The sequence below is a fragment of the Hipposideros armiger genome, unplaced genomic scaffold, assembly GCF_001890085.2.
Source record: "Hipposideros armiger isolate ML-2016 unplaced genomic scaffold, ASM189008v1 scaffold_11, whole genome shotgun sequence".
In the NCBI taxonomy this organism is placed as follows: domain Eukaryota; kingdom Metazoa; phylum Chordata; class Mammalia; order Chiroptera; family Hipposideridae; genus Hipposideros; species Hipposideros armiger.
Genome location: NW_017731361.1, coordinates 7,936,183 through 7,957,711, shown reverse-complemented (window position 1 = coordinate 7,957,711; position 21,529 = coordinate 7,936,183). Strand labels below are relative to the sequence as shown.

Genomic DNA, 21,529 nt, shown 5'->3' with positions numbered 1-21,529 from the left:
CCCAAAATCCTTCCATTATTCTCATCGAAACACTTATTTATCAAGGTGCTGGTTTCAACTTTTTATTGGGGATTGACTTTTTGGGGGCCCAAAAGAATCATTTATTTCAATAATGGGTAAGTCAGGACTATTAATAAAAAGGCAAGAGAAAGGAAATGGTGAAGAGAAAGGGGTCAACAGGTAACAGCCTTTTACATTCTGACAATGTTGTGTGTTTTTTTTTTAAAGAAACAAGTGAACCAATGCTCACTAATTTCAAAGCAAATTAATGATCAGCAGCAGCAGTCCAAGAGTTAATATGATGACAGAATGAAAACACCATGGAGCTAACTACCATTACTTTATAGCATTTAAGAACACAGTTTGTTATGATTTACACTACAATAGTACTTACTACTGCACATAACCCCCCGTCAAAAAAATTTAGATTAAATACAAATTGGGCTCCTCCTCAGTAAAAAATAAAATAAAATAAATTTACTTTTCTTCCAAGACAACTCTTGAAAGCAAAAGGATTATTTTAATTACAAATATCTCCTACTGTCTGACAACCCATCCATAATAGCTAAGAGTTAACAGATTCCAGGCGATTTTGACATTTAATGAAATTTTATCAGATTATAATCCAAAATAAAATTTCTGAACACCCTGTCATTTACAACCTAATCCAACACCAATAGCAACAAAAACAGGTGGTGTGGAAAATAAGGCTCTAGAGATTATCCATGTCATTCCTGCGGGTCTTCACAACTGTGTAAAAGTCACTAGGCCTTTGGTGCTTTAATATCATGTACAGCTATGAGATGTGTTTAAATAGCAAACTTGCTGTCCTTAAATCTACTGTGTTGAAAAGAAAAATAAAAAAAATTTTTTTTGGCTCATTGACTTCTTTAAATAATTTTAAAAAGTTGTTCTTCTAAACAGCATTCCTAAAAATTATACAGCTCGCATCAGATTTCATCTTCGCCATGAACGAGACTCGTACTCATCTTCGTCTTCGTCGTCGTCATCATGCAAAAACAAATCTGAGGTTTCCGTTTCCTGAAAAAGAGAGGGTGAAATCTGCTTAGTGGCACAAGAAGGTGAAGTAAAATAACTTTTTAGGCCAAAGGACAAACAGACTAGCATACACAGCCCAGGCTGGATTTACAAGTGATGCACTCAGAGTCTTTTTCAGGGAAAACAACCCAAAACAGTTTTTTTTAATGTACATATATTCTTCTCCCCTAATTTTGCTTGGTTTTAATAGAAGATTTCTATTCAAATATCATCAAGAAAATATTAATGTTTAGTAGAGAAAATAAAAGAAAATTTACCTATGTAGTGTTTTTGATACAGTTAATTTTATTCCATTAACTTAAAAAGGAGAAAAGTAAATGACCATTCAAACTCCTAAACCTTTCCTTCAATATCCGGTTATTGTTTGAGGGGAGAACATACTAACTTCCCCATGACACAGACATTCCTAATCTTATATAAAAATCTAAAATCTTACACAAAGTAGAAGTATCTACAAATAGTCCCTAAATACCAAGATTTATCTTTTCTTTCTTTCTCGTTTAACACAGATTTTTCTTTCCTTTCTTTGTTTTTTAACACAGGAAATGTTCTCCTTTTGTTGTATAAAATTAACCATACGTTAGAAAACTCTTGATTGACCATAAATGTTAGACATCTTTTAAAACCAAAATCGTGATAAACCAGGAATAACTTGCAATGCTGGCTAAGTGTCCGTTTTAATAAACTAATTAAAAATATGGGAGTAAAGGCGGCCAGCCGAGTGGCTCAGTTGGTTAAGAGCATGAGCTCTGAGCAACAGGGTTGCTGGTTTGATTCCCACATGGGCCAGTGAGCTGCGCCCAAGCTGAGCTGCCACTGAGATGGTGAGAGAGAGTGTGTGTGTGTGTGAGTGTGTGTGTGTGAGTGTGTGTGTGTGTGCGCGCGCGTGCTCTTAGCAAGGCTGCCGGTTCGACTCCCGCATGGGATGGTGGGCTGTGCCCACGCGCAACTAAGATTGAACATGGCGACTGGACTTGGAGCTGAGCTTGCACCCTCCACAACTAAGATTGAAGAACAACAACTTGACTTGGAGCTGATGAGTCCTGGAAAAACACACTGTTCCCCTTCCCCAATTCCCCAACACTGTTCCCCTCCCGCCCCCCCCCAAAATATATATATAAGTAAAAAACCAAAATTAATTCTCATATATTTTAAGAAGTTGATTACTAAGTACATGTAGCATGTGCAAGTCTTTGATTTTCCTATTCTTCCCTCTTATGTCCGACTTCCTTACACTCTGATTTTAAGCAACTGTACAGAGAAGGAAAATATGAAACTCAAATCCATTACTTATGGAATTTGAGTTATCAAAAAGCTAAAACCATCTGATAAAAATTAATTTATTCATGTAATCCATGTCTTATTTACCAGAATAAAAATAACTAGAGCCCAAATAAAACCAAAATAAACGCAAATAAAATAGAATAGTCTTTCCTAGACTAGAAAATAATCCCCCAAAGAGCTTTTTATATTTCTGCACCTGTTGATTCTTTAATAAACTTCTAGACTAGTCTTAACTAACTTCATGCATGAAGGAATTCAGTATTTCTATTTTGATACTATTTACTGTCAAGGAAAATATATAATTGGGTAATGATCTAATTCAACTCTTGTTTCCAATGACTAAATTTACCTCCTCCTTCACTTCTTCTTCCTCAGTCTCCGTGGATACAGAAGGCACCTTGGACTTGTGCCATGATATTTGTAGCCGACGGTCTTTGAATTTTGACCCTTGGTTTGAAGCCTAAAATAGATTTTAGAAAAGCACAAAAGTTTGTACTCATATTCACTAATGATTTCTTCAAATTCTGTGTTATTTAAAAAGTGACATGATGGGGAGAAAAGTCAAAGTGTATCTACAATTTCCAACAGGAGCTAGAAAAGGTGACATCTTTTTAAATTGGTAAATCATATGTTCTGGTTTGCCCAGGATAGTCCATGATTTATTATCTGTGTCATGTAAACAGGACCTGTCTTGGTTTGGACGATGAATAATATAATCAACTCTACTGAAAAAATCACGATGACAATAAAATTATTGGCCTTGGACTCTGACAATCTATGTGTGTAGCCTGAAACCTTAAGAATGTATTTTTAAAAAACTGTCTATTCATCACATGTCATCTTTTATAGCCCCACCTATATTTGACAATGCTATTCCCACTTCCTGTTCTATATACAACAATGACAATTACTCCCCAGCTCATCTACACATTCAACAAATGTTAAATACCTACCATCCTAACTCAAGGTAAAACTGCTCAGTTTTCAATTATTTCTTGGTACAATTGTCTAAACATTTTTTTCCTTTCCAGCAAATTTCAATAAGAGAAAGCACAAGTTTAATTTTAAAGACCAACCAACACGAACAGAAGAACAGAGACCCAAAGCATCATGAAAGTGAAGCTTAGTCATTCCAAAAGCTTTCCATCAGCGGTGCTGGATTGTAGACTATCCTCAATTCTTGGTTCAGTCCTGAAAACCTTTAACAGAAGGGGTTCTTTTATATGTGAGCTTTCACTCTAGTTTTTCTAGGAAAAACATTGATAAGCTTCAAGAAGCATTTGCAGGATGTTTTCACAGAACATTTAGATCACTGCAGTGTAACAGGATACATTAGGCCAGACCCATAACAAGTTAATTGCTGTTTGCATAGGTACCAGCCTTTGGCTTAAGGAAAAATTTCCATTATTCCTGGTAGGGGCTGAATGTTTATAATCTGACACCAAGCATATGACTAGTGGGATATAATAAACTGATGTATCAAAATGGACCTACCCAAACATACATTTACCATTTTTAAAAAACCAGGTAGTTGCTAAGAGAGATCTTAAAAATTCTCACCACGAGAAAAAAATTATAACTATGTGAGGTGATGGATGTTAACTTATTTTAGTAATCATTTCATAAGTGTACATTTATCAAATCATTAAGTTGTACATCTTAAATACAACGTTATATCTCAATTCTATCTCAATAAACCCGGGGGTGGGGGAGTCAGGTAAAGTGTGTAACAGACATCCTTTAACACAGAGCCCAACTATAAAGAGACTTTTCCAGTTTATTTTGTTCGTTTCTGTATTATTTGAATTCTTTTTTCCAAGCTTTATCGAGGAACAATGGAGCACTAAAATTATAAGGTATTTAAAGTGTACAACATGATGATCTGATATTCATATACACTATGAAAGGTTTCCCCCTGAGTTAATTAACATATCTATCACCTCACATATTTACTAATATCTCTCTTTTTTTTTTTTTGGTGAGAACATTTAAGTTCTACTTAGCAAATTTCAATTATACAATAATTATCAATATAGCTGCCATGTTATACATTAGATCCTTACACCTTATTTGTTATTTGAATTTTTAAATAATTATATATTACTTTTATAACCACAAAAAATAATATAGATTTTTTTTTTAACCTACATTAACTGGGTTGCCCTCCAAAGAAGGTTGCAGTTCTGTCCTCCAAAAGGAACTTTAAGGCATTAAATGAACTGCATATATATTATTGAAGAAAGAATTAGAAATTTAACTTGTATGTAGTGAGGAACTAAAAATAAAAATAATGCCCACTGTCTGATTTATAATAAATAAGATTAGTAATGAGAATAAAAATGTACAGTTGAGGGCCGGCCGAGTGGCGCGATGGTTAAGAACTGGCTTGGGATGCCAGAGGGCCCCGGTTCGGATCCCACATATGAGGGCCAGTGACACTGCCCTCCACAGCTAAGATGCTGAACAACAGCTCAACCTGGAGCTGGGCTGCTGCGAGTCTCCGGCGACGTAGGCTGCAGCCCCTGTGGCCATGGGTTGCCATAGGCTGCCGTATGTAGCCAGCAGCCAGCATGAGCAGCCAGCAGCCGCAGTGAGCGGCCGTCCAGAAGCAGGCGACTGATCTGCCTTGCCCGGAACAGCGCAATGATGGTGCCAACTTGGGCCAGTGAAGCAATGTCCTCCACAACTAGACTGAAGAACAAAACAACAGCAACTTGTCTGTTCCCCTTCCCCAACTCCCCAGCACTGTTCCCATCCCCCCAATTCCCCAATAAAAATCTTAAAAAAATAAATAAATGTATAGTTGACCCTTAAATGATTTGATTTGAAATGCACATGTTTCACTTCCAAGAGAATTTCAAGGTTAACATGTTTTCGATGTGTGGATGGAAATCCAAGTATGCAGAAGGCTGACTTAAATAATATAAGGGTTTTTCGACTATGCAGGTGGTTGGCACCCCTAACTCCAGTGTTGTTCAAGGGTCAACTGTATTTTAATAATACCAAGTCAGGAACTCTCAGTACTGGTGGGAACCTAAACGAATAAAATGCATGCAATTCACTCAACAATTCCACGCATGTCTAACAGAAATGCATACAAATATACACTAAAAGACATCTGTAAATGTTCATAGCATCACTGGTCATAAAAATAAGTGAGAATAACCCAAATACCTATCAACAGGAGAATGGAAAAATAAATTGTGGTGGATTTATAGAACTGAAAATTATACAACAAAAATGGCAAACTACTGTTACATGTAACATGAATAAATCTCACAAAGCAAAAGAAAACAAGACTCAAAAGAATACGTACTGTGCAGTTCCAGTCATATACATTTTAAAAAATAGGCTGAATAATACTATGTTTAGGAATGCACACTTAGGCGATAAAACCTTGGTTGATTTGCAGGAGTTATATAGAGGCCACTGCCAGCACCGAATTGGCAAACACTGAAGCACTGCTCCTAGGGGAAATACAGGGCTAGGTTCCTATGTGCCTCTGGTCAAAACATTTTCCTCAACTGATCAATACATAACTTTGACTTATGTTTAAAAGACATCTTACCTAATACAAGCATTGTTGATTCATTAACAATGGACTCACGACCAAACGCACAGTCACTCATGCCTGAACAAAGATTATCTAGCACACATATCTTCACCATAAGGCACATCACTGCCTTTTTGAACTTAGGAATGCACACAGCTTCAGAAATACACTTCGGGGCCATTTTAAATAGTGAAATCACTAAAGAAAAGCACAAAAATGAGAAAAACGTGGCAGTAAATAGACTGTGAAAAGCACACACGCTTCCAGTACACGAGAGCTGAAGCAAGAAGGCAGCGCCACTCTGACTTCAGCCGGTAGGTCAAGTGTGCATCAGCTGACTCAAATTTTTCCCAGCTCTGCACGTGTCTGAGAATGACCATGAAAGCACCTTGGGTACTGATTTTGAGGTTACAAAGTAAAAAAAAAAAAAAAAGGTGAATTAGCATATACGGAATCCACAAAACAAATAATGAGGATCAATAGTATGAAGAAAGCCAGGGAGGTGATTATCATAAAATGAGGATAATGGTTCCTTTTTTGAGGAGAAAAAGAGGTAGCGACTGGGAGGGAGCTTTTGGGGTGCTGGGAATGTTCCATTTCCTGACCTGTGGGGCAGCTACATGGGAGTTTACATCACTGATAAAGCACTGAACTATATACATTTCTAATTGGTATAGTTTGTTTTAATGAACATTTTAGATTGATTATCTTTAAAATTTTAAGGATATCTCAACTAGCTAAGATATTTATGTTAAAAAAGCAAGATTCGGAATATATTTATAATATCTCATTTTGGTAAATTTTTTTTTAAGTGACTTTATGTATTCTTATATTCATAATTTTTTTCCTATAAAGAGAACCATGAATAGTGACTACCTTTTAAAAGTAGGCAAGGATTCAGAAGAGGGGTTATTTTTACTTTCTACTAAATCATACTTTAAATCATTTCCATGTATTAATTTTTTATTAAAAAAATAAAAGATTTAGAACTGGCCTATTAAAATATCACGCTTATTAAAATATCTAACTTTTCTACACACATATATATTCTCTTTCACACACATTATCTGTAATATGGCTTGAAATAACAAAATATTGGGGAAAAGTTAGATGTCCATCAATACGGGACTGTTTAAATCTAGTATGGCACATCTATGCAATGAAATACCACGCAGCTATTAAAAGGAATAAAGCAACACCATATGCATTAATATAGAATAATCTCTAATAACAATTTCATACATATTAAGTGAAAAGTGCATATGCAAAAGTGCTGTATAACATGCCACCATATGTGAAAAACAGATCAAACAATACACATCTAAAGAATATCTTTGAGAAAGTAACAGCAATTGTCTACGGAAAGTGAAACTGAGTGATGGAGGCAGAAGGAAATCTTATTTTTCATTGTATACACTTTTATTTCTTCTACACTTTGTATATGTGTGTTGCCCCCCAAAATAATTCAAATGTTAATATGCGAATGTATATGTAAATATGAGCAAATCAATTATGTACCATCACTGAAAAGTTATACGTAATAACTTAAGAGGTACTTGGAACCTTAGAGGTAGAATTTACTCAGGGAGAAATTCATCTAGCCCAGCCGTTTTCCAAGATCAGAAACTGATGCCAACTCTGTGCCAATCATCATTCATCAATCACCTGACTCAAACAAAACTCAAGTGTTGTTGAGGGTCTGGGAAAATAGGTCCTCTCATCCAATGTCACTATAAGTATAAATTAGTACAACTTTCCTGGAGGGTTATTAGCAGGCTGTACCAACATTTTAAATATGCATGTCTCTGAGCCAGTCATCTCACTCCTGCAAACTAACCTAAAGCAGTGGGTCTCAACTGGGGACAATAATGTTACTCAAGGGGGCATTTGGTTGTCACACTGACTGAAGAGCACTTAGTGGCATTTAGGAGGTGGGAGCCAGGGTGCTAAAGGTCTTGCAATGTGTAGGACTGTCCTACATAACAAATTATTCAAAAATGCCCAAATCCAATAAGATGGTATGTAACATTGTTCCCAATAGTGAGAAAATGGGAAACACTCTACAAGTAACTAGCTATCCACAGGCAGTAAATACCAGTAGTGCACAAAAGAGGGATTTTTTTGGGGGGGATGGGGAGGTGGGAATGGGAAGACGAATACGTCCTGGGAAGGCTTATTTCACGATCTTCAAAAATGTCCTAAGAAAGGTACTCTTCCTTTTCTGCTTTAAACATTACTAGAGGCTGTGATGTTCGCTGTTACAGCCATCCTGACACCATGAAGATAAAGGCCTAAAAACAAAAGCCAACACAGTAGGAGAGTAGAGAAAAAATATGAAAACCTGTGTGGCAGAGTTTAAGAATTAACAAATCCGTAAACCATCCTTACTCCTAGACTTCTTGAAAAGAAACAAATGTCCCTATTTTCCAAGTTATTTATGTTACCTGCAGCCAATGAATCCTGAGAAGTGTGTACTGCTTTCATAATCAGGAAGAAGAAAAACGAAATCAAGATTCACTCTGTCACTGAGGATAACAGCTAAACCACGCTACCCCAGTTCAAGAATTGTGTCGTTGAACCGATGCATATTACTTGAAAATACAGTTCAAGTATTCCAAACGTTCAGTATAAATAACGTTCCCTGTTGAAACCGGCCAAAGCGCTCTTCCAGCAGCGGTAAAGGCATGAAGCTAAGGTCCTGTCCTGTCTGTGCCCTTGAGCAAGGCTCTCGGACTTAAAATTTTCAGCTCCTGACCTAAACTTTAATATTAATATTAAAATATTTAAAGGAAATTCTTTAGGAAGGTTTTTAATATCTTCAGATCTCTGTCACATGAAAGATCTATAAATAAGGATTCCTTTTTAAGAAGTTCTTTCTGGACTCCCTGACTTTATCTTTTAAATATATAAAATTCTATTTATGATATATCATTCCATGTTTTTAAACTTAAGTATTTAATATATGAAGTACAGTAAAACCTTGGATTGCGAGTATCTTGGTTTGTGAATGTTCCGCAAGACGAGCGAACATTTCTAATACATTTTAACTTGGTAAACGAGCGATGTCTTGCAATATGAGTAGTTTGTTTCCAGAACGAATTATGCTCGCAAACCAAGATATTATTGTAATAAAATACTATATACTAGGGGTCGGTAAACTATAGCATTTGGGCCAAATGGGGCCCAGGACCTTGTTTTCAATGGCCTGTGAGCCAAGAATGGTTTTTACATTTTTAAAAGGAAAACAAAAAAAAGAGAGAGTGAGAGAAAAGAAGAAAGAGGGAAATGGAGGGGCAGGTGAAAGGGAGAGGGGAGGAGAAGAAAACGTTACAGACAGAGATTGTACAGTCCTCAAAACCCTAACATATTTACTATCTGGTCTTTTATAGAAAAAGTCTGCTGACCTCTGATATATCCTATTAAAATATTTACATATTATGTGTTTTATGTTGTTGTATACAGCTTGTATTGTATATTAAATACCTTATATATTTTAAACTTATGTTACTTTAATTTACACATATTTTTATATAGGTGTCTGGGACCTAAAAGCCCAAGATGAACACATATCCTCAAATTTGGTTTTAAAATCTACTATAAAGGAGCTGACGTTTCATCCTAAAAGTGAATGTGAGGTTAAGAAGTCTGATTCAAAAAGTAATATATGTTCATTTGGAAAGCTAGAAGTGCTTATGTGGAAAAAAATGGATAACTTGAATCCTGCCACCCAGAACTGATTTAATGCACTTTCATTCCTATAACAGTTTATGTTTAATCTTGCATCCCCCTTTTCTTAACCTAAAAGTGAATCCTGAGAATTTTCTCATGTCACTATTCTTAAAAATCATGTTTTTAATAGCAGTAAAGTACTGGTGAGTATTTAGATTGTTTCCATTTTCACTAATATAAAGTGTGCTACAGCAAGCACATTTACAGGTATCGTTTGCATGCAACCATAACAATTCTCTTATGGTAAATTGTTAGAAGCAGATTAGTGGATATAAAAATAAACTGAAGGACTCCAAAACTGGGTCTTCACTCTTCAGAAACACTTCACTAAAACCCATCCGTCATCTAACATACAGATAATGGTTCTTCCACGATCCTTTCACAATTAAGGACAGTAAAAGAATATTGAAAATAAACATTCTATCTTTATGGGATATAAAAAACCTCAAAGAAGCGTTATCCTTTAAGTCTGCTAAATATATTTACAATACTATCTAGGCTTATGTATTTCTGTACTTCTTTCAAAGAAAGAATACCATCTGCCCAAGTATCTGTTACTAGGGTAAGTCTGTTTCTAGTACTCAAGACGTTATGATAGCACTTTATCAAAACAAATAACAAAACACCATTAAAACAAAAACAAGTAGCAAAACTTGCTACTTCTTCAATTTACCTCCACCTGCCTTGGCTTTGTTCACGCCTTCCCCAAACACCTGGACATGCCCCTCTCCACAAGCCAAATGCCATATTTCAGACTTATCAAATGTACGTCCGCAAAACTGGTTATCATTAGATGTTCTAGAATGATTCTGCTTATGAGATGGAAGGAGACCCATGTGAGCATGACTTCTGGGTTAAAAATTAAACATCTTCACTACATATAATCTCCAGTGACCCTCAAGCCACAGCACGCAGCTTCCTGCCTCCCATGACTACCTACTTTTTGTACAACGGAAACTTTCTGCAAAGTCAAATTTATATTAATAAAAGTTCTGCTTTACATAACCCAGTATCACCTCACCAGAGCTGGCACTGGGTCTACATGCCCACCTTATTTGGCAAGGTTTTCATTTTATATACTCAGCACTAAAAGATAAAAATCAACACTCATCCAGCCTCCACAAGAAAAGCCTGCATGTGCAAAGCGTTTCTCCATGTATTATCTTCTTTCCTCCTCAAAGGAGTCAATTAAAACTAGTCTCCACTTTACGAAAGAGAAAACAAGGGTCAGCCTAGTGAAAGAATCGGCTCAAGAGTAAACAGGCCACAGCCCCAGGTTCTAAAATCTGGACACTTTATAACAATCCACCATTCTCCAACCATCAGGGTAAAACAGGATCAACGGGCAGCAAACTACTAAGAAACTTTGGAATAAAGTCTTGCTCCTTCAGCTTTCCCTCACCATCTCTAACACTGAATAAGGCTGAAATTGTTTTCCTACAAAAAAGCTGTTTGAGGAATAGAGGTCCTGGATGTTAACAGCCAACTCTATTTCTCTCTTGGTCCTACCATTTGTCTGGCTTGGTTAATTTACATTCAAGCTTTAGTATTGCCATTGGTCCACACAGGATTTCATGTGCACTTTCTATAGTTATTTAAGATTAAATGAGATCTTAATGCAAATGCTCTAGCACAAATAACACTCAATAAATAGTGAATGAAGCAATGAGCGGCTGGAAACAGGAAATACTGTTTATGTGCAAATAGACATTTCCCTGAAGCAAATCTGTCTAAAAGTAAATGGCAGTCACTGTACACAGAATATAACTAAACAATGGGGGGAGAGGGGTTGTCACTTTGTGAGGGGTGAAAAGGATAACTATTGCATTATTTTGTACACCTGAAACTTAAAAATATATATATATATAATATATATATATATATAAATATATATATATATATATATATTTATATATATATATACACACAACTAAACATGTCTCCTATCCTAATAAACTCTTCCTTTGAATTTGCCTCCATCCCAGATTATTTTCACTACTGACTGTACACACCTATATTACATGTAAACCATGTAATAACCCTAAAACAAAAATCAAATATAGCTCTGGAACAACTTGTCATTACAAACGCATTTACGAGGAGTATTACGGAATTACAGAGCATGAGCTGCTTCTTGACCTTCAAGTGTATTAATAAGAATTTGCTAATATGCATGTTTTTTACAACTTATTTTCTAATCTATAAAACATTTGACATTTATAAAGAATGCAGCCAGGAAATGCTGAATACAGTGTTTTTAGAGTTAGCTTTTGCTACTTTAAAAACTTACTGAGAAATGCTGAAGTAGATCATCTTTTTCCTCTTCGGTGAGTCCCCCAACTGTCAGAGCTTTGGGGCGGTGGTCCACCACCATGTGATTTAGTGAACCCCTTCCTCTCCCTCCACGACCTCGGCCTCTTCCTCGGCCTTGGGAGGACATGGTCTTTCCTCGACCCACAGGTAAAATACCTAATCGTGCAGCCTGAATAACAACAATCAAAGGTGGAATATAATACACTGTTAGACTAAACCTTGGAAAACAGAGGAAGAGAAAACTATTTACTGAGATGTAAAATGTCATGAGTCAGTAACTCCTTTTAAGTCTCACCTCAACCTGTAACTGACTGAGTTTTTTCCGCAGCTCAGTTGTATCTTCTCCTGAGGATAGCTTCTTGTGAAGATCCAGTTCAGTATCTAATAGTTCTTTCTGGGCCTTTGGAAAAATTAAGAGTAAAATGTGTTTTTTAGATAACTTCCAAAGATCTTATTCACAATATTGTACTTACAGAATGACACACAGCTCTTTTGGGAAAATGAAAGTGAAAGGATGCAACAAATATGGGTGTTTTAGACAAAGTAATTTTACAGATATAATACTGACAATATGTAGACAGTGTAATGATAGCAATAAAAATAATAAGTATTACTGTTTAAGATGACCTAAAAATCCCTCTCGGAAACAGTCATGAGATGAGGGAGCTGAGAATAATCTTCATATAATAAAACATCATAAATGAAACAAAATGGGGCAAAATAAATTATATAGTAAAAATTCATTAATGGTACAAACATAACAGTTATACAACTGCTTTCAGATATGAACCATATAACTATTGCCACTCTTTTTTGGGTTAAGCGACAAATTATTAGTCTTTAGGTACGTGACTATGAGAGATTTTTTTCTCCCGTAATCTCTTTAATTTCAAAATGTGCACGTTCTTTCTATAAATGGGGGAAATGTCAATAAAAACATTTATTATATTTTTTAAAAGCAATCTTAATAAAAACTTTACCTTCCTATACTGAGAACCACAATTTAAAACATAATATAATATTATACATAATAATTTATGTTCCATATATCTGACAAATGTATTCCCACTTCTCAAAGGGCTGGGAATTTATCTAAAACCCCACTACAGAGCTGTGGTATAACAGAACCACTGTGTAAAGCAAGTATTCTACGATAAGGAAACAAATGGAAATTAGCAAAATTAGACTTAAACCGATCTAGAACTTATTCTTTCCAATCAAATGTCACATTTCTGCCCCTATTAAAGCCAATCATACCTTCTGATTATGAAAAGGAATAATTTTATTATTCATTATTATAGAATTACAAAAAAACCCTGCTGAAATAGAACTATCTCTTTGCTCGCCATCACTCTAGCAGTTTCATCTTTAGTACAGAGAACCAAAAAATTCAATTAAAAGACACATCTTTGTTCAAACAGGGTATTATCACCTCTTTCAAAGAGTACACAGCAACTATAGACATATTTAGGAAACTTGTTGCTATAATTGTCTCCCCGTCAGATTATTAGCTACCTAAGGGTTCCATTGTACTTTCAAAGTGCCAAGTACATAACAAATGTCAATACCCTATTCTGAACAAAAAAGGCCAAAAGATACCTCTGTTTTGGTCTTTACTTTAGAAGTTGTGGAGGCTGCAGAAGACGTTTTTAATTCATCTTTTAGTTGTGAGATCTTTTCTCCAAGCTCTTTCAAAGTCTTCATCACGTTTGCTCTCTCTTCTGGTTTCATGTTTTTGTTTTTTTCTAGCTTGGATATTAGCATCTATAAAACAAACAGAAAAAGTAAAACCATGCTAGTAAAGTTTAATGTAAATAACCCTTAAAAACTTTACCCATAGGGATATCTTTGTAAAATCCATCCTATACATCAATTCCAACAGGCAAATAATGAGTCTTACCTTCTGGCATTCTATTTGTTTTTCTAACACTTCTTGCCTCTTTTTCCTCATATCTTGTTGTAGCTTCATTGCTTCCTACATGAATAAGTGAAGAAAATAATTAGTAAGGGGTAACAAAATTTGCCAATGATACATAATGCTACTTTATTCTCAATTCATTTCTTCTAGGCCATCCCTATATAAGACAGATTTTCCTCCTAATCAAAAAATAGCTGAAACCAGAGATAAAACCTTTAAATGTATTTTCCCCAATACTCTCAGAAGTTTACATTTATAACTATATTTTTAAATATATTTAAAATACTGAACACTAATTAACTGCCTCTATGAGATTTATTCACTTGAATGACTTCACTTGCCAATGTAATAAGCCAAATCCTTATTTTTGAAGTTAAGTTTAAAAATGTGAGATGCAGCTACAGGTTAGAACCAATAGCACAATCTATGGGTTTTTGCCAGGAAAATGTTACCTCCCACTCCTGTTAATTAAATCTCCAATTTTACTGAGATAATATAAATATCTATTTTATTTGAAAAACTCTATGTGAGCTTAAATATAACATGATAGGAAACTCAGAATTGAGTCATATAACTACATAAATATTATACTTTATATGAAATGCAAAGCCAGAAAGGAATTAAAAGAGAAAATAATGAAATAAAATGTCTGCTTCTATCTCATGGAGGATGAAAAAACATGACAGCTCAGTACTGTTTACCTTTATACCAAAAAAAAAAAAAAGTCCTTGTACTTGATGTAGCCACTGAAAGGCAATTGCGAAACATTTTTCTGTTTGTTCATCTTTTGTTCAAGAGTACACTGCATCAAGCAGCAGCTAAATAAACACAATGCAGTTCCATAGCAATGTGAACCCTTCAAAGGTGTTAACAAAACCACTTCAGAATTCAATGGCTCCTTTCTCTTTAAGGAAAGAAGAATCAAAGCTGTTACCTGCTTCTTTTTAAGAGCTTCTTGAACATCGTGAGATTTAGACCCTGTACAAAGTTTTGAAGGAGTCTTTAAGTTTGAGGAGCTGTAAATCATTTTTGGATGCCCCGGAGGTGAAAATATCTATGAAACACAAACATGATTAAATTAAATCTTAGAAATGATTTAAAGCCATTTTTTAAAAAAGATTCCATAAATTTCTTTTTTTAGGAGTTTGTTTTTTTTACACTTATAAAACTAGCTCCTTATATTCAATTGTCACTCAAATACAAAAACATAAATTTTCAGCAACAATGCTGTGTTTTTTAATGCAATCAAATACAAAAACATAAATTAATTTTCAGCAATAATGCTGTGTTTCTGAATGCAATCACATATTTTTCTTCTCTTTGTATTTTTTAATGGTGAGAAAAGGAACAAGCCCTGAGCTGACCTCTAGGAGCTGGCTTTAGTGTCCTACCGTTAAACCTAAACAATTTCACAGAATATCAACCCCAGACAAGGCCACTCTTGCGACTGTGATGGATCAACAAACAAGACCACTCCATAATCATGACTGAACACAGAATACTATCCAAACCATAAAAATGATTAAACGTTTCTCTACACTGGCTGACAGAAACGACTATAACTTCTTTACCAATCACAGCTTTTGCCATTCATTCCAGTCTTCCCACCTCCTAGATAAGATTTATTAAGATATCTGACCACAGAACTATTGTTTCCTTAAACCCTCCCCAAAATTCCCTAACACAGCCTAATCCTAAAATAAGTTCTTTCTAATACCCTCTAACCAAAGTGCCCTACGGTTTCATTGTGTACATTCCCTCACTGAATAAACTCGACTTGTTCAAGTCCAGGTGTGTTCCTGGTGGTCTCTGGATGGAGGGTACTGTTTTAAGTTCTTTTCTATATGTGCAGTGCCAAATAAGAACACATGTTTCTAATAACCTTCTGAGAAGTAAGGTTATTAGAATCTTAATAACTTTGTAATCAAAATCTTAATATTATATTTAATCAAATGCTTTGTAATCATAATCTTAATATTATATTTAATCAAATGCTTTCTTTCCCAACACACTGTTCTTTTCCTTAATTTTAAATTAACTTTGAATACATGATGTAAGGGACATAGGATATAATAATATTAAGAAATTCATGGAAAATTCAACTGTTTAAATAGTATATCCAAATACGAAACTATTCTCAACCATACAGTATTTAACTGTCTTCAAAATTAAGCTTCTTTACACAGGAAAGTCTCTCAAGAACTGTAGAAACACTGCGCAGCTGATGTTCATGTTATTATGATTATTTACTAAAACAAAAATGACAATGCCTACAATTTACTGAACACCTATTACGTGTTAAGCACTCTCCCATTATGCTTTACCAATATCAAAAATTTAAATCTCCATAGCAACTCAGTTTACTGAAAAGGAAACCAATATTCACAAGTTATCTAACACAGCTAGTAAGAGGCAGGTCAAGTCAGGGCTGTTCAACTTCAAAGTCTGTAATTATTTTTGTTTCTCTAACTTTTTATAATGGAATTTTTGAAACAGACAAAAGTATAGTTACATAAAATACTTGAAATATCCATTACCAAGCAGCAACAATTATCAATACATAAAATAATCTTGTTTTATTTAAATCCCCAACTACATCTTTATAGCACACACATCATTTTATCTGTAAATATATCAGTTGTATCTCTAAAAGCTAAGGACTGCTTTCTTTTTTAAACATAACCATAGTATCATCATCACACTTAAAAGTTAATATTGGGAGGGGGTGGGGATGAGGGAGAAGGGGAAGGGATTAGACAGCAAAAATATGTAACTACAATATTGCCACAGGGACATGAAAGACAGTTCGAGGAATATAATTAATAATGTTGTAAATATTTTGTAGTGTGTCAGATGGTCACATGTCTCACTAGGGAGACCGCATCATGGATGCGGTAGAGGCTTGATCACTGCACTGTACACGTGAAGCTGATGTTGTATAATATTGTATGTCAACTATAAGTGAAAATATATACACACACACATATATATATAGTCATGGGACGTGGAGTATAGTGTGGGAGTGGAGTCAAGGGAACTGTAATAGATATGTATCATATGGGGGGGTAAGTGGGGTGGCGAGTTGGGGGAGGGTGTTGTCACCTCGAGGGGTTAAAAGTATAACTATTGCACTGTGTTGTACAGCTGAAATTAATTCTAAAAAATGTGTATTTCACAATAAAAAGTAATTTAAAAAATTCTATTTCTAGACACTAGAATGAACGATATGAAAATGAAAGAAAACAATTCCAGTAACTAGACTTATTGTAGTGATCATTTTGCAATATATATATCAAATCATTATGTTGTATACCTGAAACTAATATGATGTTATATGTCAATTATACTTCAATAAAAAACATTTTTAAAATGAAAACAATTTTATTTACAATAACATGAAAAAGAATAAAATACTTGGAGTAAATTAAAAAAGTTAAGAATTCTTTAATATCATTAAATATGCACATTTCCAGATTGCATTACAGTTTTCTAAATATTTTTTCCCATCTGAATTGGGATCTGTTATGGTCCATAAAGTGTAATTGGTTTTATTTCTTTCAAGCCACCTTTAATTCTGCTCCCTCACTCCTTCTTTTCCTCGAAAATTATTTGTTGAATAAACCAGGTCACTCATCCTGTAGTATTCACTACAGTATATAGTACCCTTGAACTTGTTTCTCTGTCCTCTAAATTTTTAAAAAATTGATGAGTAGATCTAGAGCCTTTATGGCATTTTTTTGTTCCTTGACTGGATTCTCGTAATCTTTGACAACATCCTCTTTTTCTGCTTTGACAAATTATTTTAGGCTCATCTAGAACACTGTCAGCCCCAATGTGGGGACAGCCCTTCCCCTGGTTCCTTTGGGTGCTGGGGTCAGTATCATGGGGCTGGTCATTGTTTCTAGACCTCTTCAGTGAATAGGATTAGGAAATGTTAAGGAGGATTTTTTGTTGCTTATTTGATTTTTAAGATAAAATACAACCTGAAGTTATACTGATACTTCAATTCAAATGCAGGACCAGTGTTTTTACTTAATCCTATCTATCTTACATCTCTCTTTTCAACCTCACTGAAAATCTCAGTTGTCAATGACGGCAGTACAATTCCTCATTTGACTTGTCCGACAATGCTAACAAACGAGTTTCAGAATACCAACGTAGTCAGTATGATTGCTGAGCTTTCTTAAATTGCTTTTTGTCCTTAAGGTGTGTCTTGTTAAGAATATATAGTCAAATAACCGTGTTTTAAAGCACCCTCTAGGCAGACATGCTAGCTCATCTTTCTCTTTAATTTTTAGAGGTTACTTTTATTTCATTTTTTTTTCACAATTACATATAGCATTTACAAGGTTTCAAGACAAATCTACGAAACAAGACAAAGTCAAAGTTGTCTAGTTGCTTCTATCCTTGCTATAATCACCACCAAGATTTAAATTATATGATTTTTTTTCCAATTGTAAGCAACTGCTTATTGCTGCAGTGTTCATTGCCCCTACTGTCTTATACCAACAGTGGCTGACTATATATATATTTTTGGTTCCATTTTGTCCTTTTCACTTAATATAGCCTGATGATTAGCTCATGGTAGATATTCCTCATTCTTTGTAAAATTGCACATACGCTATTGTGTAGATATACCACACTTTAAGTAACCAGTCCCCTACTGATGCACATTTGGGTTGTTTCCAGTCTTTTGTTATTATAAAGAGTCTACAATTGCTAGCCTTACACATGTCTTTTCATAGTTTTAACTAGTATATCTTTGGCATAGATTCTTAGAAGGAGGGTTACTGATTTAGAATAAATGCATACATAGCTTGTCAGATACTGCCAAATTTCCTTTCATGAGGGCTGTGCCACATCAGCATCTAAATTTCAGATCCTTTTGGAAATTATTCTGGTTTATTATGTAATTTCAAAAATGGATCTAAGTTCACAAAGAAAAATTTAGGTTGACTATAGGAAAAAAAAAAAAGGATCTAATTCTATCTTTTCTATATGTCTATCCAGTTATCCCAATACCATTTATCATAAAGCCCATATTTCCCCTCACTGATCTGAGTTGCTATGTTGGCAAATAATAAATTCCTATTTGCAAGTGAAGTCATTTTCTCGATCTTCTATTCCCTTCCACTGGTTTATCTTTTCATGTGCCAGTATCAAACTGTTTTAGTTATACAGACTTCACAGTATTTTTTAATGTTTAGCAGAGCTAGAACCCTTCTTGTTCTTTTACAGTTTTCCTAGCTCTCTTTGAAATAATCTCCATGCTGGAGAATCAGTTTAGATAATATCCCTAAAAGCAAAAGAAACTACTTAAAACATATTTCGAAGTTTGACTTTTGATTATGACAGAATCCCCATCATTATGTTAATTACATTAAAGAGGAAAAATTATAAAAGAAATGAACCAATAAAGACACCTACCTATTAATAAATGGCTAAAATTCGCAAATTCCTACCTAACTTAGAATAGAAAAAAAAAATTTAACTAGCAAATTTATGGCTGAATCACGGAAATTAGGGAAGTATGCCTGACACACTTATGTGAGCAGCTGTCACACTTATCTTGGTCGAGGAGGACACAAGACATTAGAAATCAGGATGATAATTTGTTAATTTCTTTGTGTCATGAACAACTCTAAATATATTTGAGGTTCACAGAAACACATACCTGGCAATCGTCTCCAGTACCACCTGACTGATTCAGCAAGTGTGCCGCGTCACTCTGGTTACCACTGGCATGTCCCAGACGGTGTTTAACAGGGACTTTGTTAAGAACATACGCACCTGGTGTCTGTGGTTTGCTCATTATCTGCAAAGACAAAATAAATACATATGTGGAAAGTTTTTAAAATGCCCAGAAATGATGCAAATTTAGGATAGTGACTAGTCTGGGGAAAAAGATAAAAGAAAATGGGAAGGGAAGGTGTTTTAATTATCTATAAGATTTTATTTTTTAAGTGAGTGGTAGCTACACAAATGGTTGTTATTATCCATACTTTTTTTGATGTCCGAAATACGTCACAACAAAATGCATGCATATACTCATATGTGTATATACTCATACAGAGAAAAATTTCTAATAATTTTGTTATGTTCCTTTCAATGTGTGATGCTTTTAAAGATTTGAGGGTTTTAATCATATTTAGCTTAATATGAACAATAGTGTGCTATGGCCACCCCAAAACATAATGCAATCTTGAACTGCATTAACATAGCAGGGTCTAATGGATCACAGAGGTGATGGTATCACTTTTATACACCATTTGGCCAACTTCTAGAGGAAGCATTCACCTTTGGACCCTAACATGAAATGGGACATGAAATAGACAAAAGAAATGCAGTGATAGGTGCAAAAAGCAGGATGATGAACGGAATTAAGACTTGGTGCTACAAGGAATACTTTTCATTTTAAAAATCTGAATGCATTTAATCCAAACAAGAGAACACCTAGCAGGAGATTATCATCAATATCTAAATGGCTCTAATGCATGGTGGCTTGTTCTTTCCTTCCTGCATCTATTCATTCAAATATGTTTTCGCAATATGTGCCAGGTCTTGTTTTAGGCAATATGGACAGAACGAATACAACAGACAAAACCCCATTCTCTTGGAGCTTCCATTTCAGTTTTAAAAGGAACAGAGTTTTTCTACACCGGAAAAAGGAGGACAAAAGGGTGGGTACAAGAGTGACTGACTCTAATACAAACACTAAGAAGCTCTAGACTCAGTCATTCAGTGGTGGGCGGTTACTATACTTCGGCATTGAGAAGAATCACAAGGTTATTTCTTAAACATGAAGACTTATGGGCCCTCCCTGTAGCTAGAGACTGACTCTGTAGGTTTGGAAAGACAAGGCCCAGGAATTTGCACCCAGATAAGTGATTCTGATGTAGAGCAGCACTTCTCAAACTTTAGGACCCACAAGAATCACCTGGAACAACAAAAGAATCCATCAATAAAACAAAAAGGAAGCCTACTGAATGGGAGAAGATATTTGTCAACAAGATATCTGATAGGGAGTCAATATCCAAAATATATAAAACGCTCCTGCAACTCAACACCAAAAAAACAAACAACCCAATTAAAAAATGGGCAGAGGATATGAAGAGACTTAATGAGGACATACAGATGGCCAGCATATGAAAAAATGTTCAACCTCACTTAGCATTAGGGAAATGCAAATAAAAACCACAATGAGATACCACCTTACCCCGGTCAGAATGGCTATCAACAATAAATCAACAAACAACAAATGTTGGCGACACTGTGGGGAAAAGGGAACCCTGGTGCACTGCTGGTGGGACTGCAGACTGGTGCAGCCACGATGGAAATCAGTATGGCAGTATCTCAAAAAAACTGGAAATGGAACTACCTTATAACCCAGCAATTCCACTCTTAGGTATTTATCCAAAAAAACCCAAGACATTAATCCGAAAAAATATATGCACGCCTATGTTCATTGTGGCGCTATTCACAATAGCTAAGACTTGGAAACAACCAAAATACCCATTGGTAGACAACTGGATTAAGAAACTGTGGTACATTTACACAATGAAGTATTACTCAGCTATAAAAAAGGAAATCGTACCATTTGCAACAATATGGATGGAACTAGAGAACATTATGCTAAGTGAAATAAGTCAGTCAGAGAAAGACAAATGCCATAT

The 21,529-nt window shown here is 35.0% G+C and overlaps 1 protein-coding gene across 1 annotated transcript in view; it reads right to left on the bottom strand.

Moving 5' to 3' along the window:
* Window positions 1–214: 214 nt before the first annotated feature.
* Window positions 215–21,529, bottom strand: part of RBM27 (RNA binding motif protein 27) — a 70,823-nt gene continuing 49,508 nt past the window's right edge. Inside the window, exons 14-21 of the mRNA XM_019661406.1 lie at window positions 19,531–19,671; window positions 14,791–14,910; window positions 13,839–13,913; window positions 13,538–13,702; window positions 12,234–12,338; window positions 11,916–12,107; window positions 2,693–2,803; window positions 215–1,041 (exon numbers count right to left, since the gene is read on the bottom strand). Of these exons, the coding sequence (XP_019516951.1) occupies window positions 958–1,041; window positions 2,693–2,803; window positions 11,916–12,107; window positions 12,234–12,338; window positions 13,538–13,702; window positions 13,839–13,913; window positions 14,791–14,910; window positions 19,531–19,671 (993 nt within the window). The 3' untranslated portion in view covers window positions 215–957. The remainder of the gene's footprint in view (window positions 1,042–2,692; window positions 2,804–11,915; window positions 12,108–12,233; window positions 12,339–13,537; window positions 13,703–13,838; window positions 13,914–14,790; window positions 14,911–19,530; window positions 19,672–21,529) is intronic.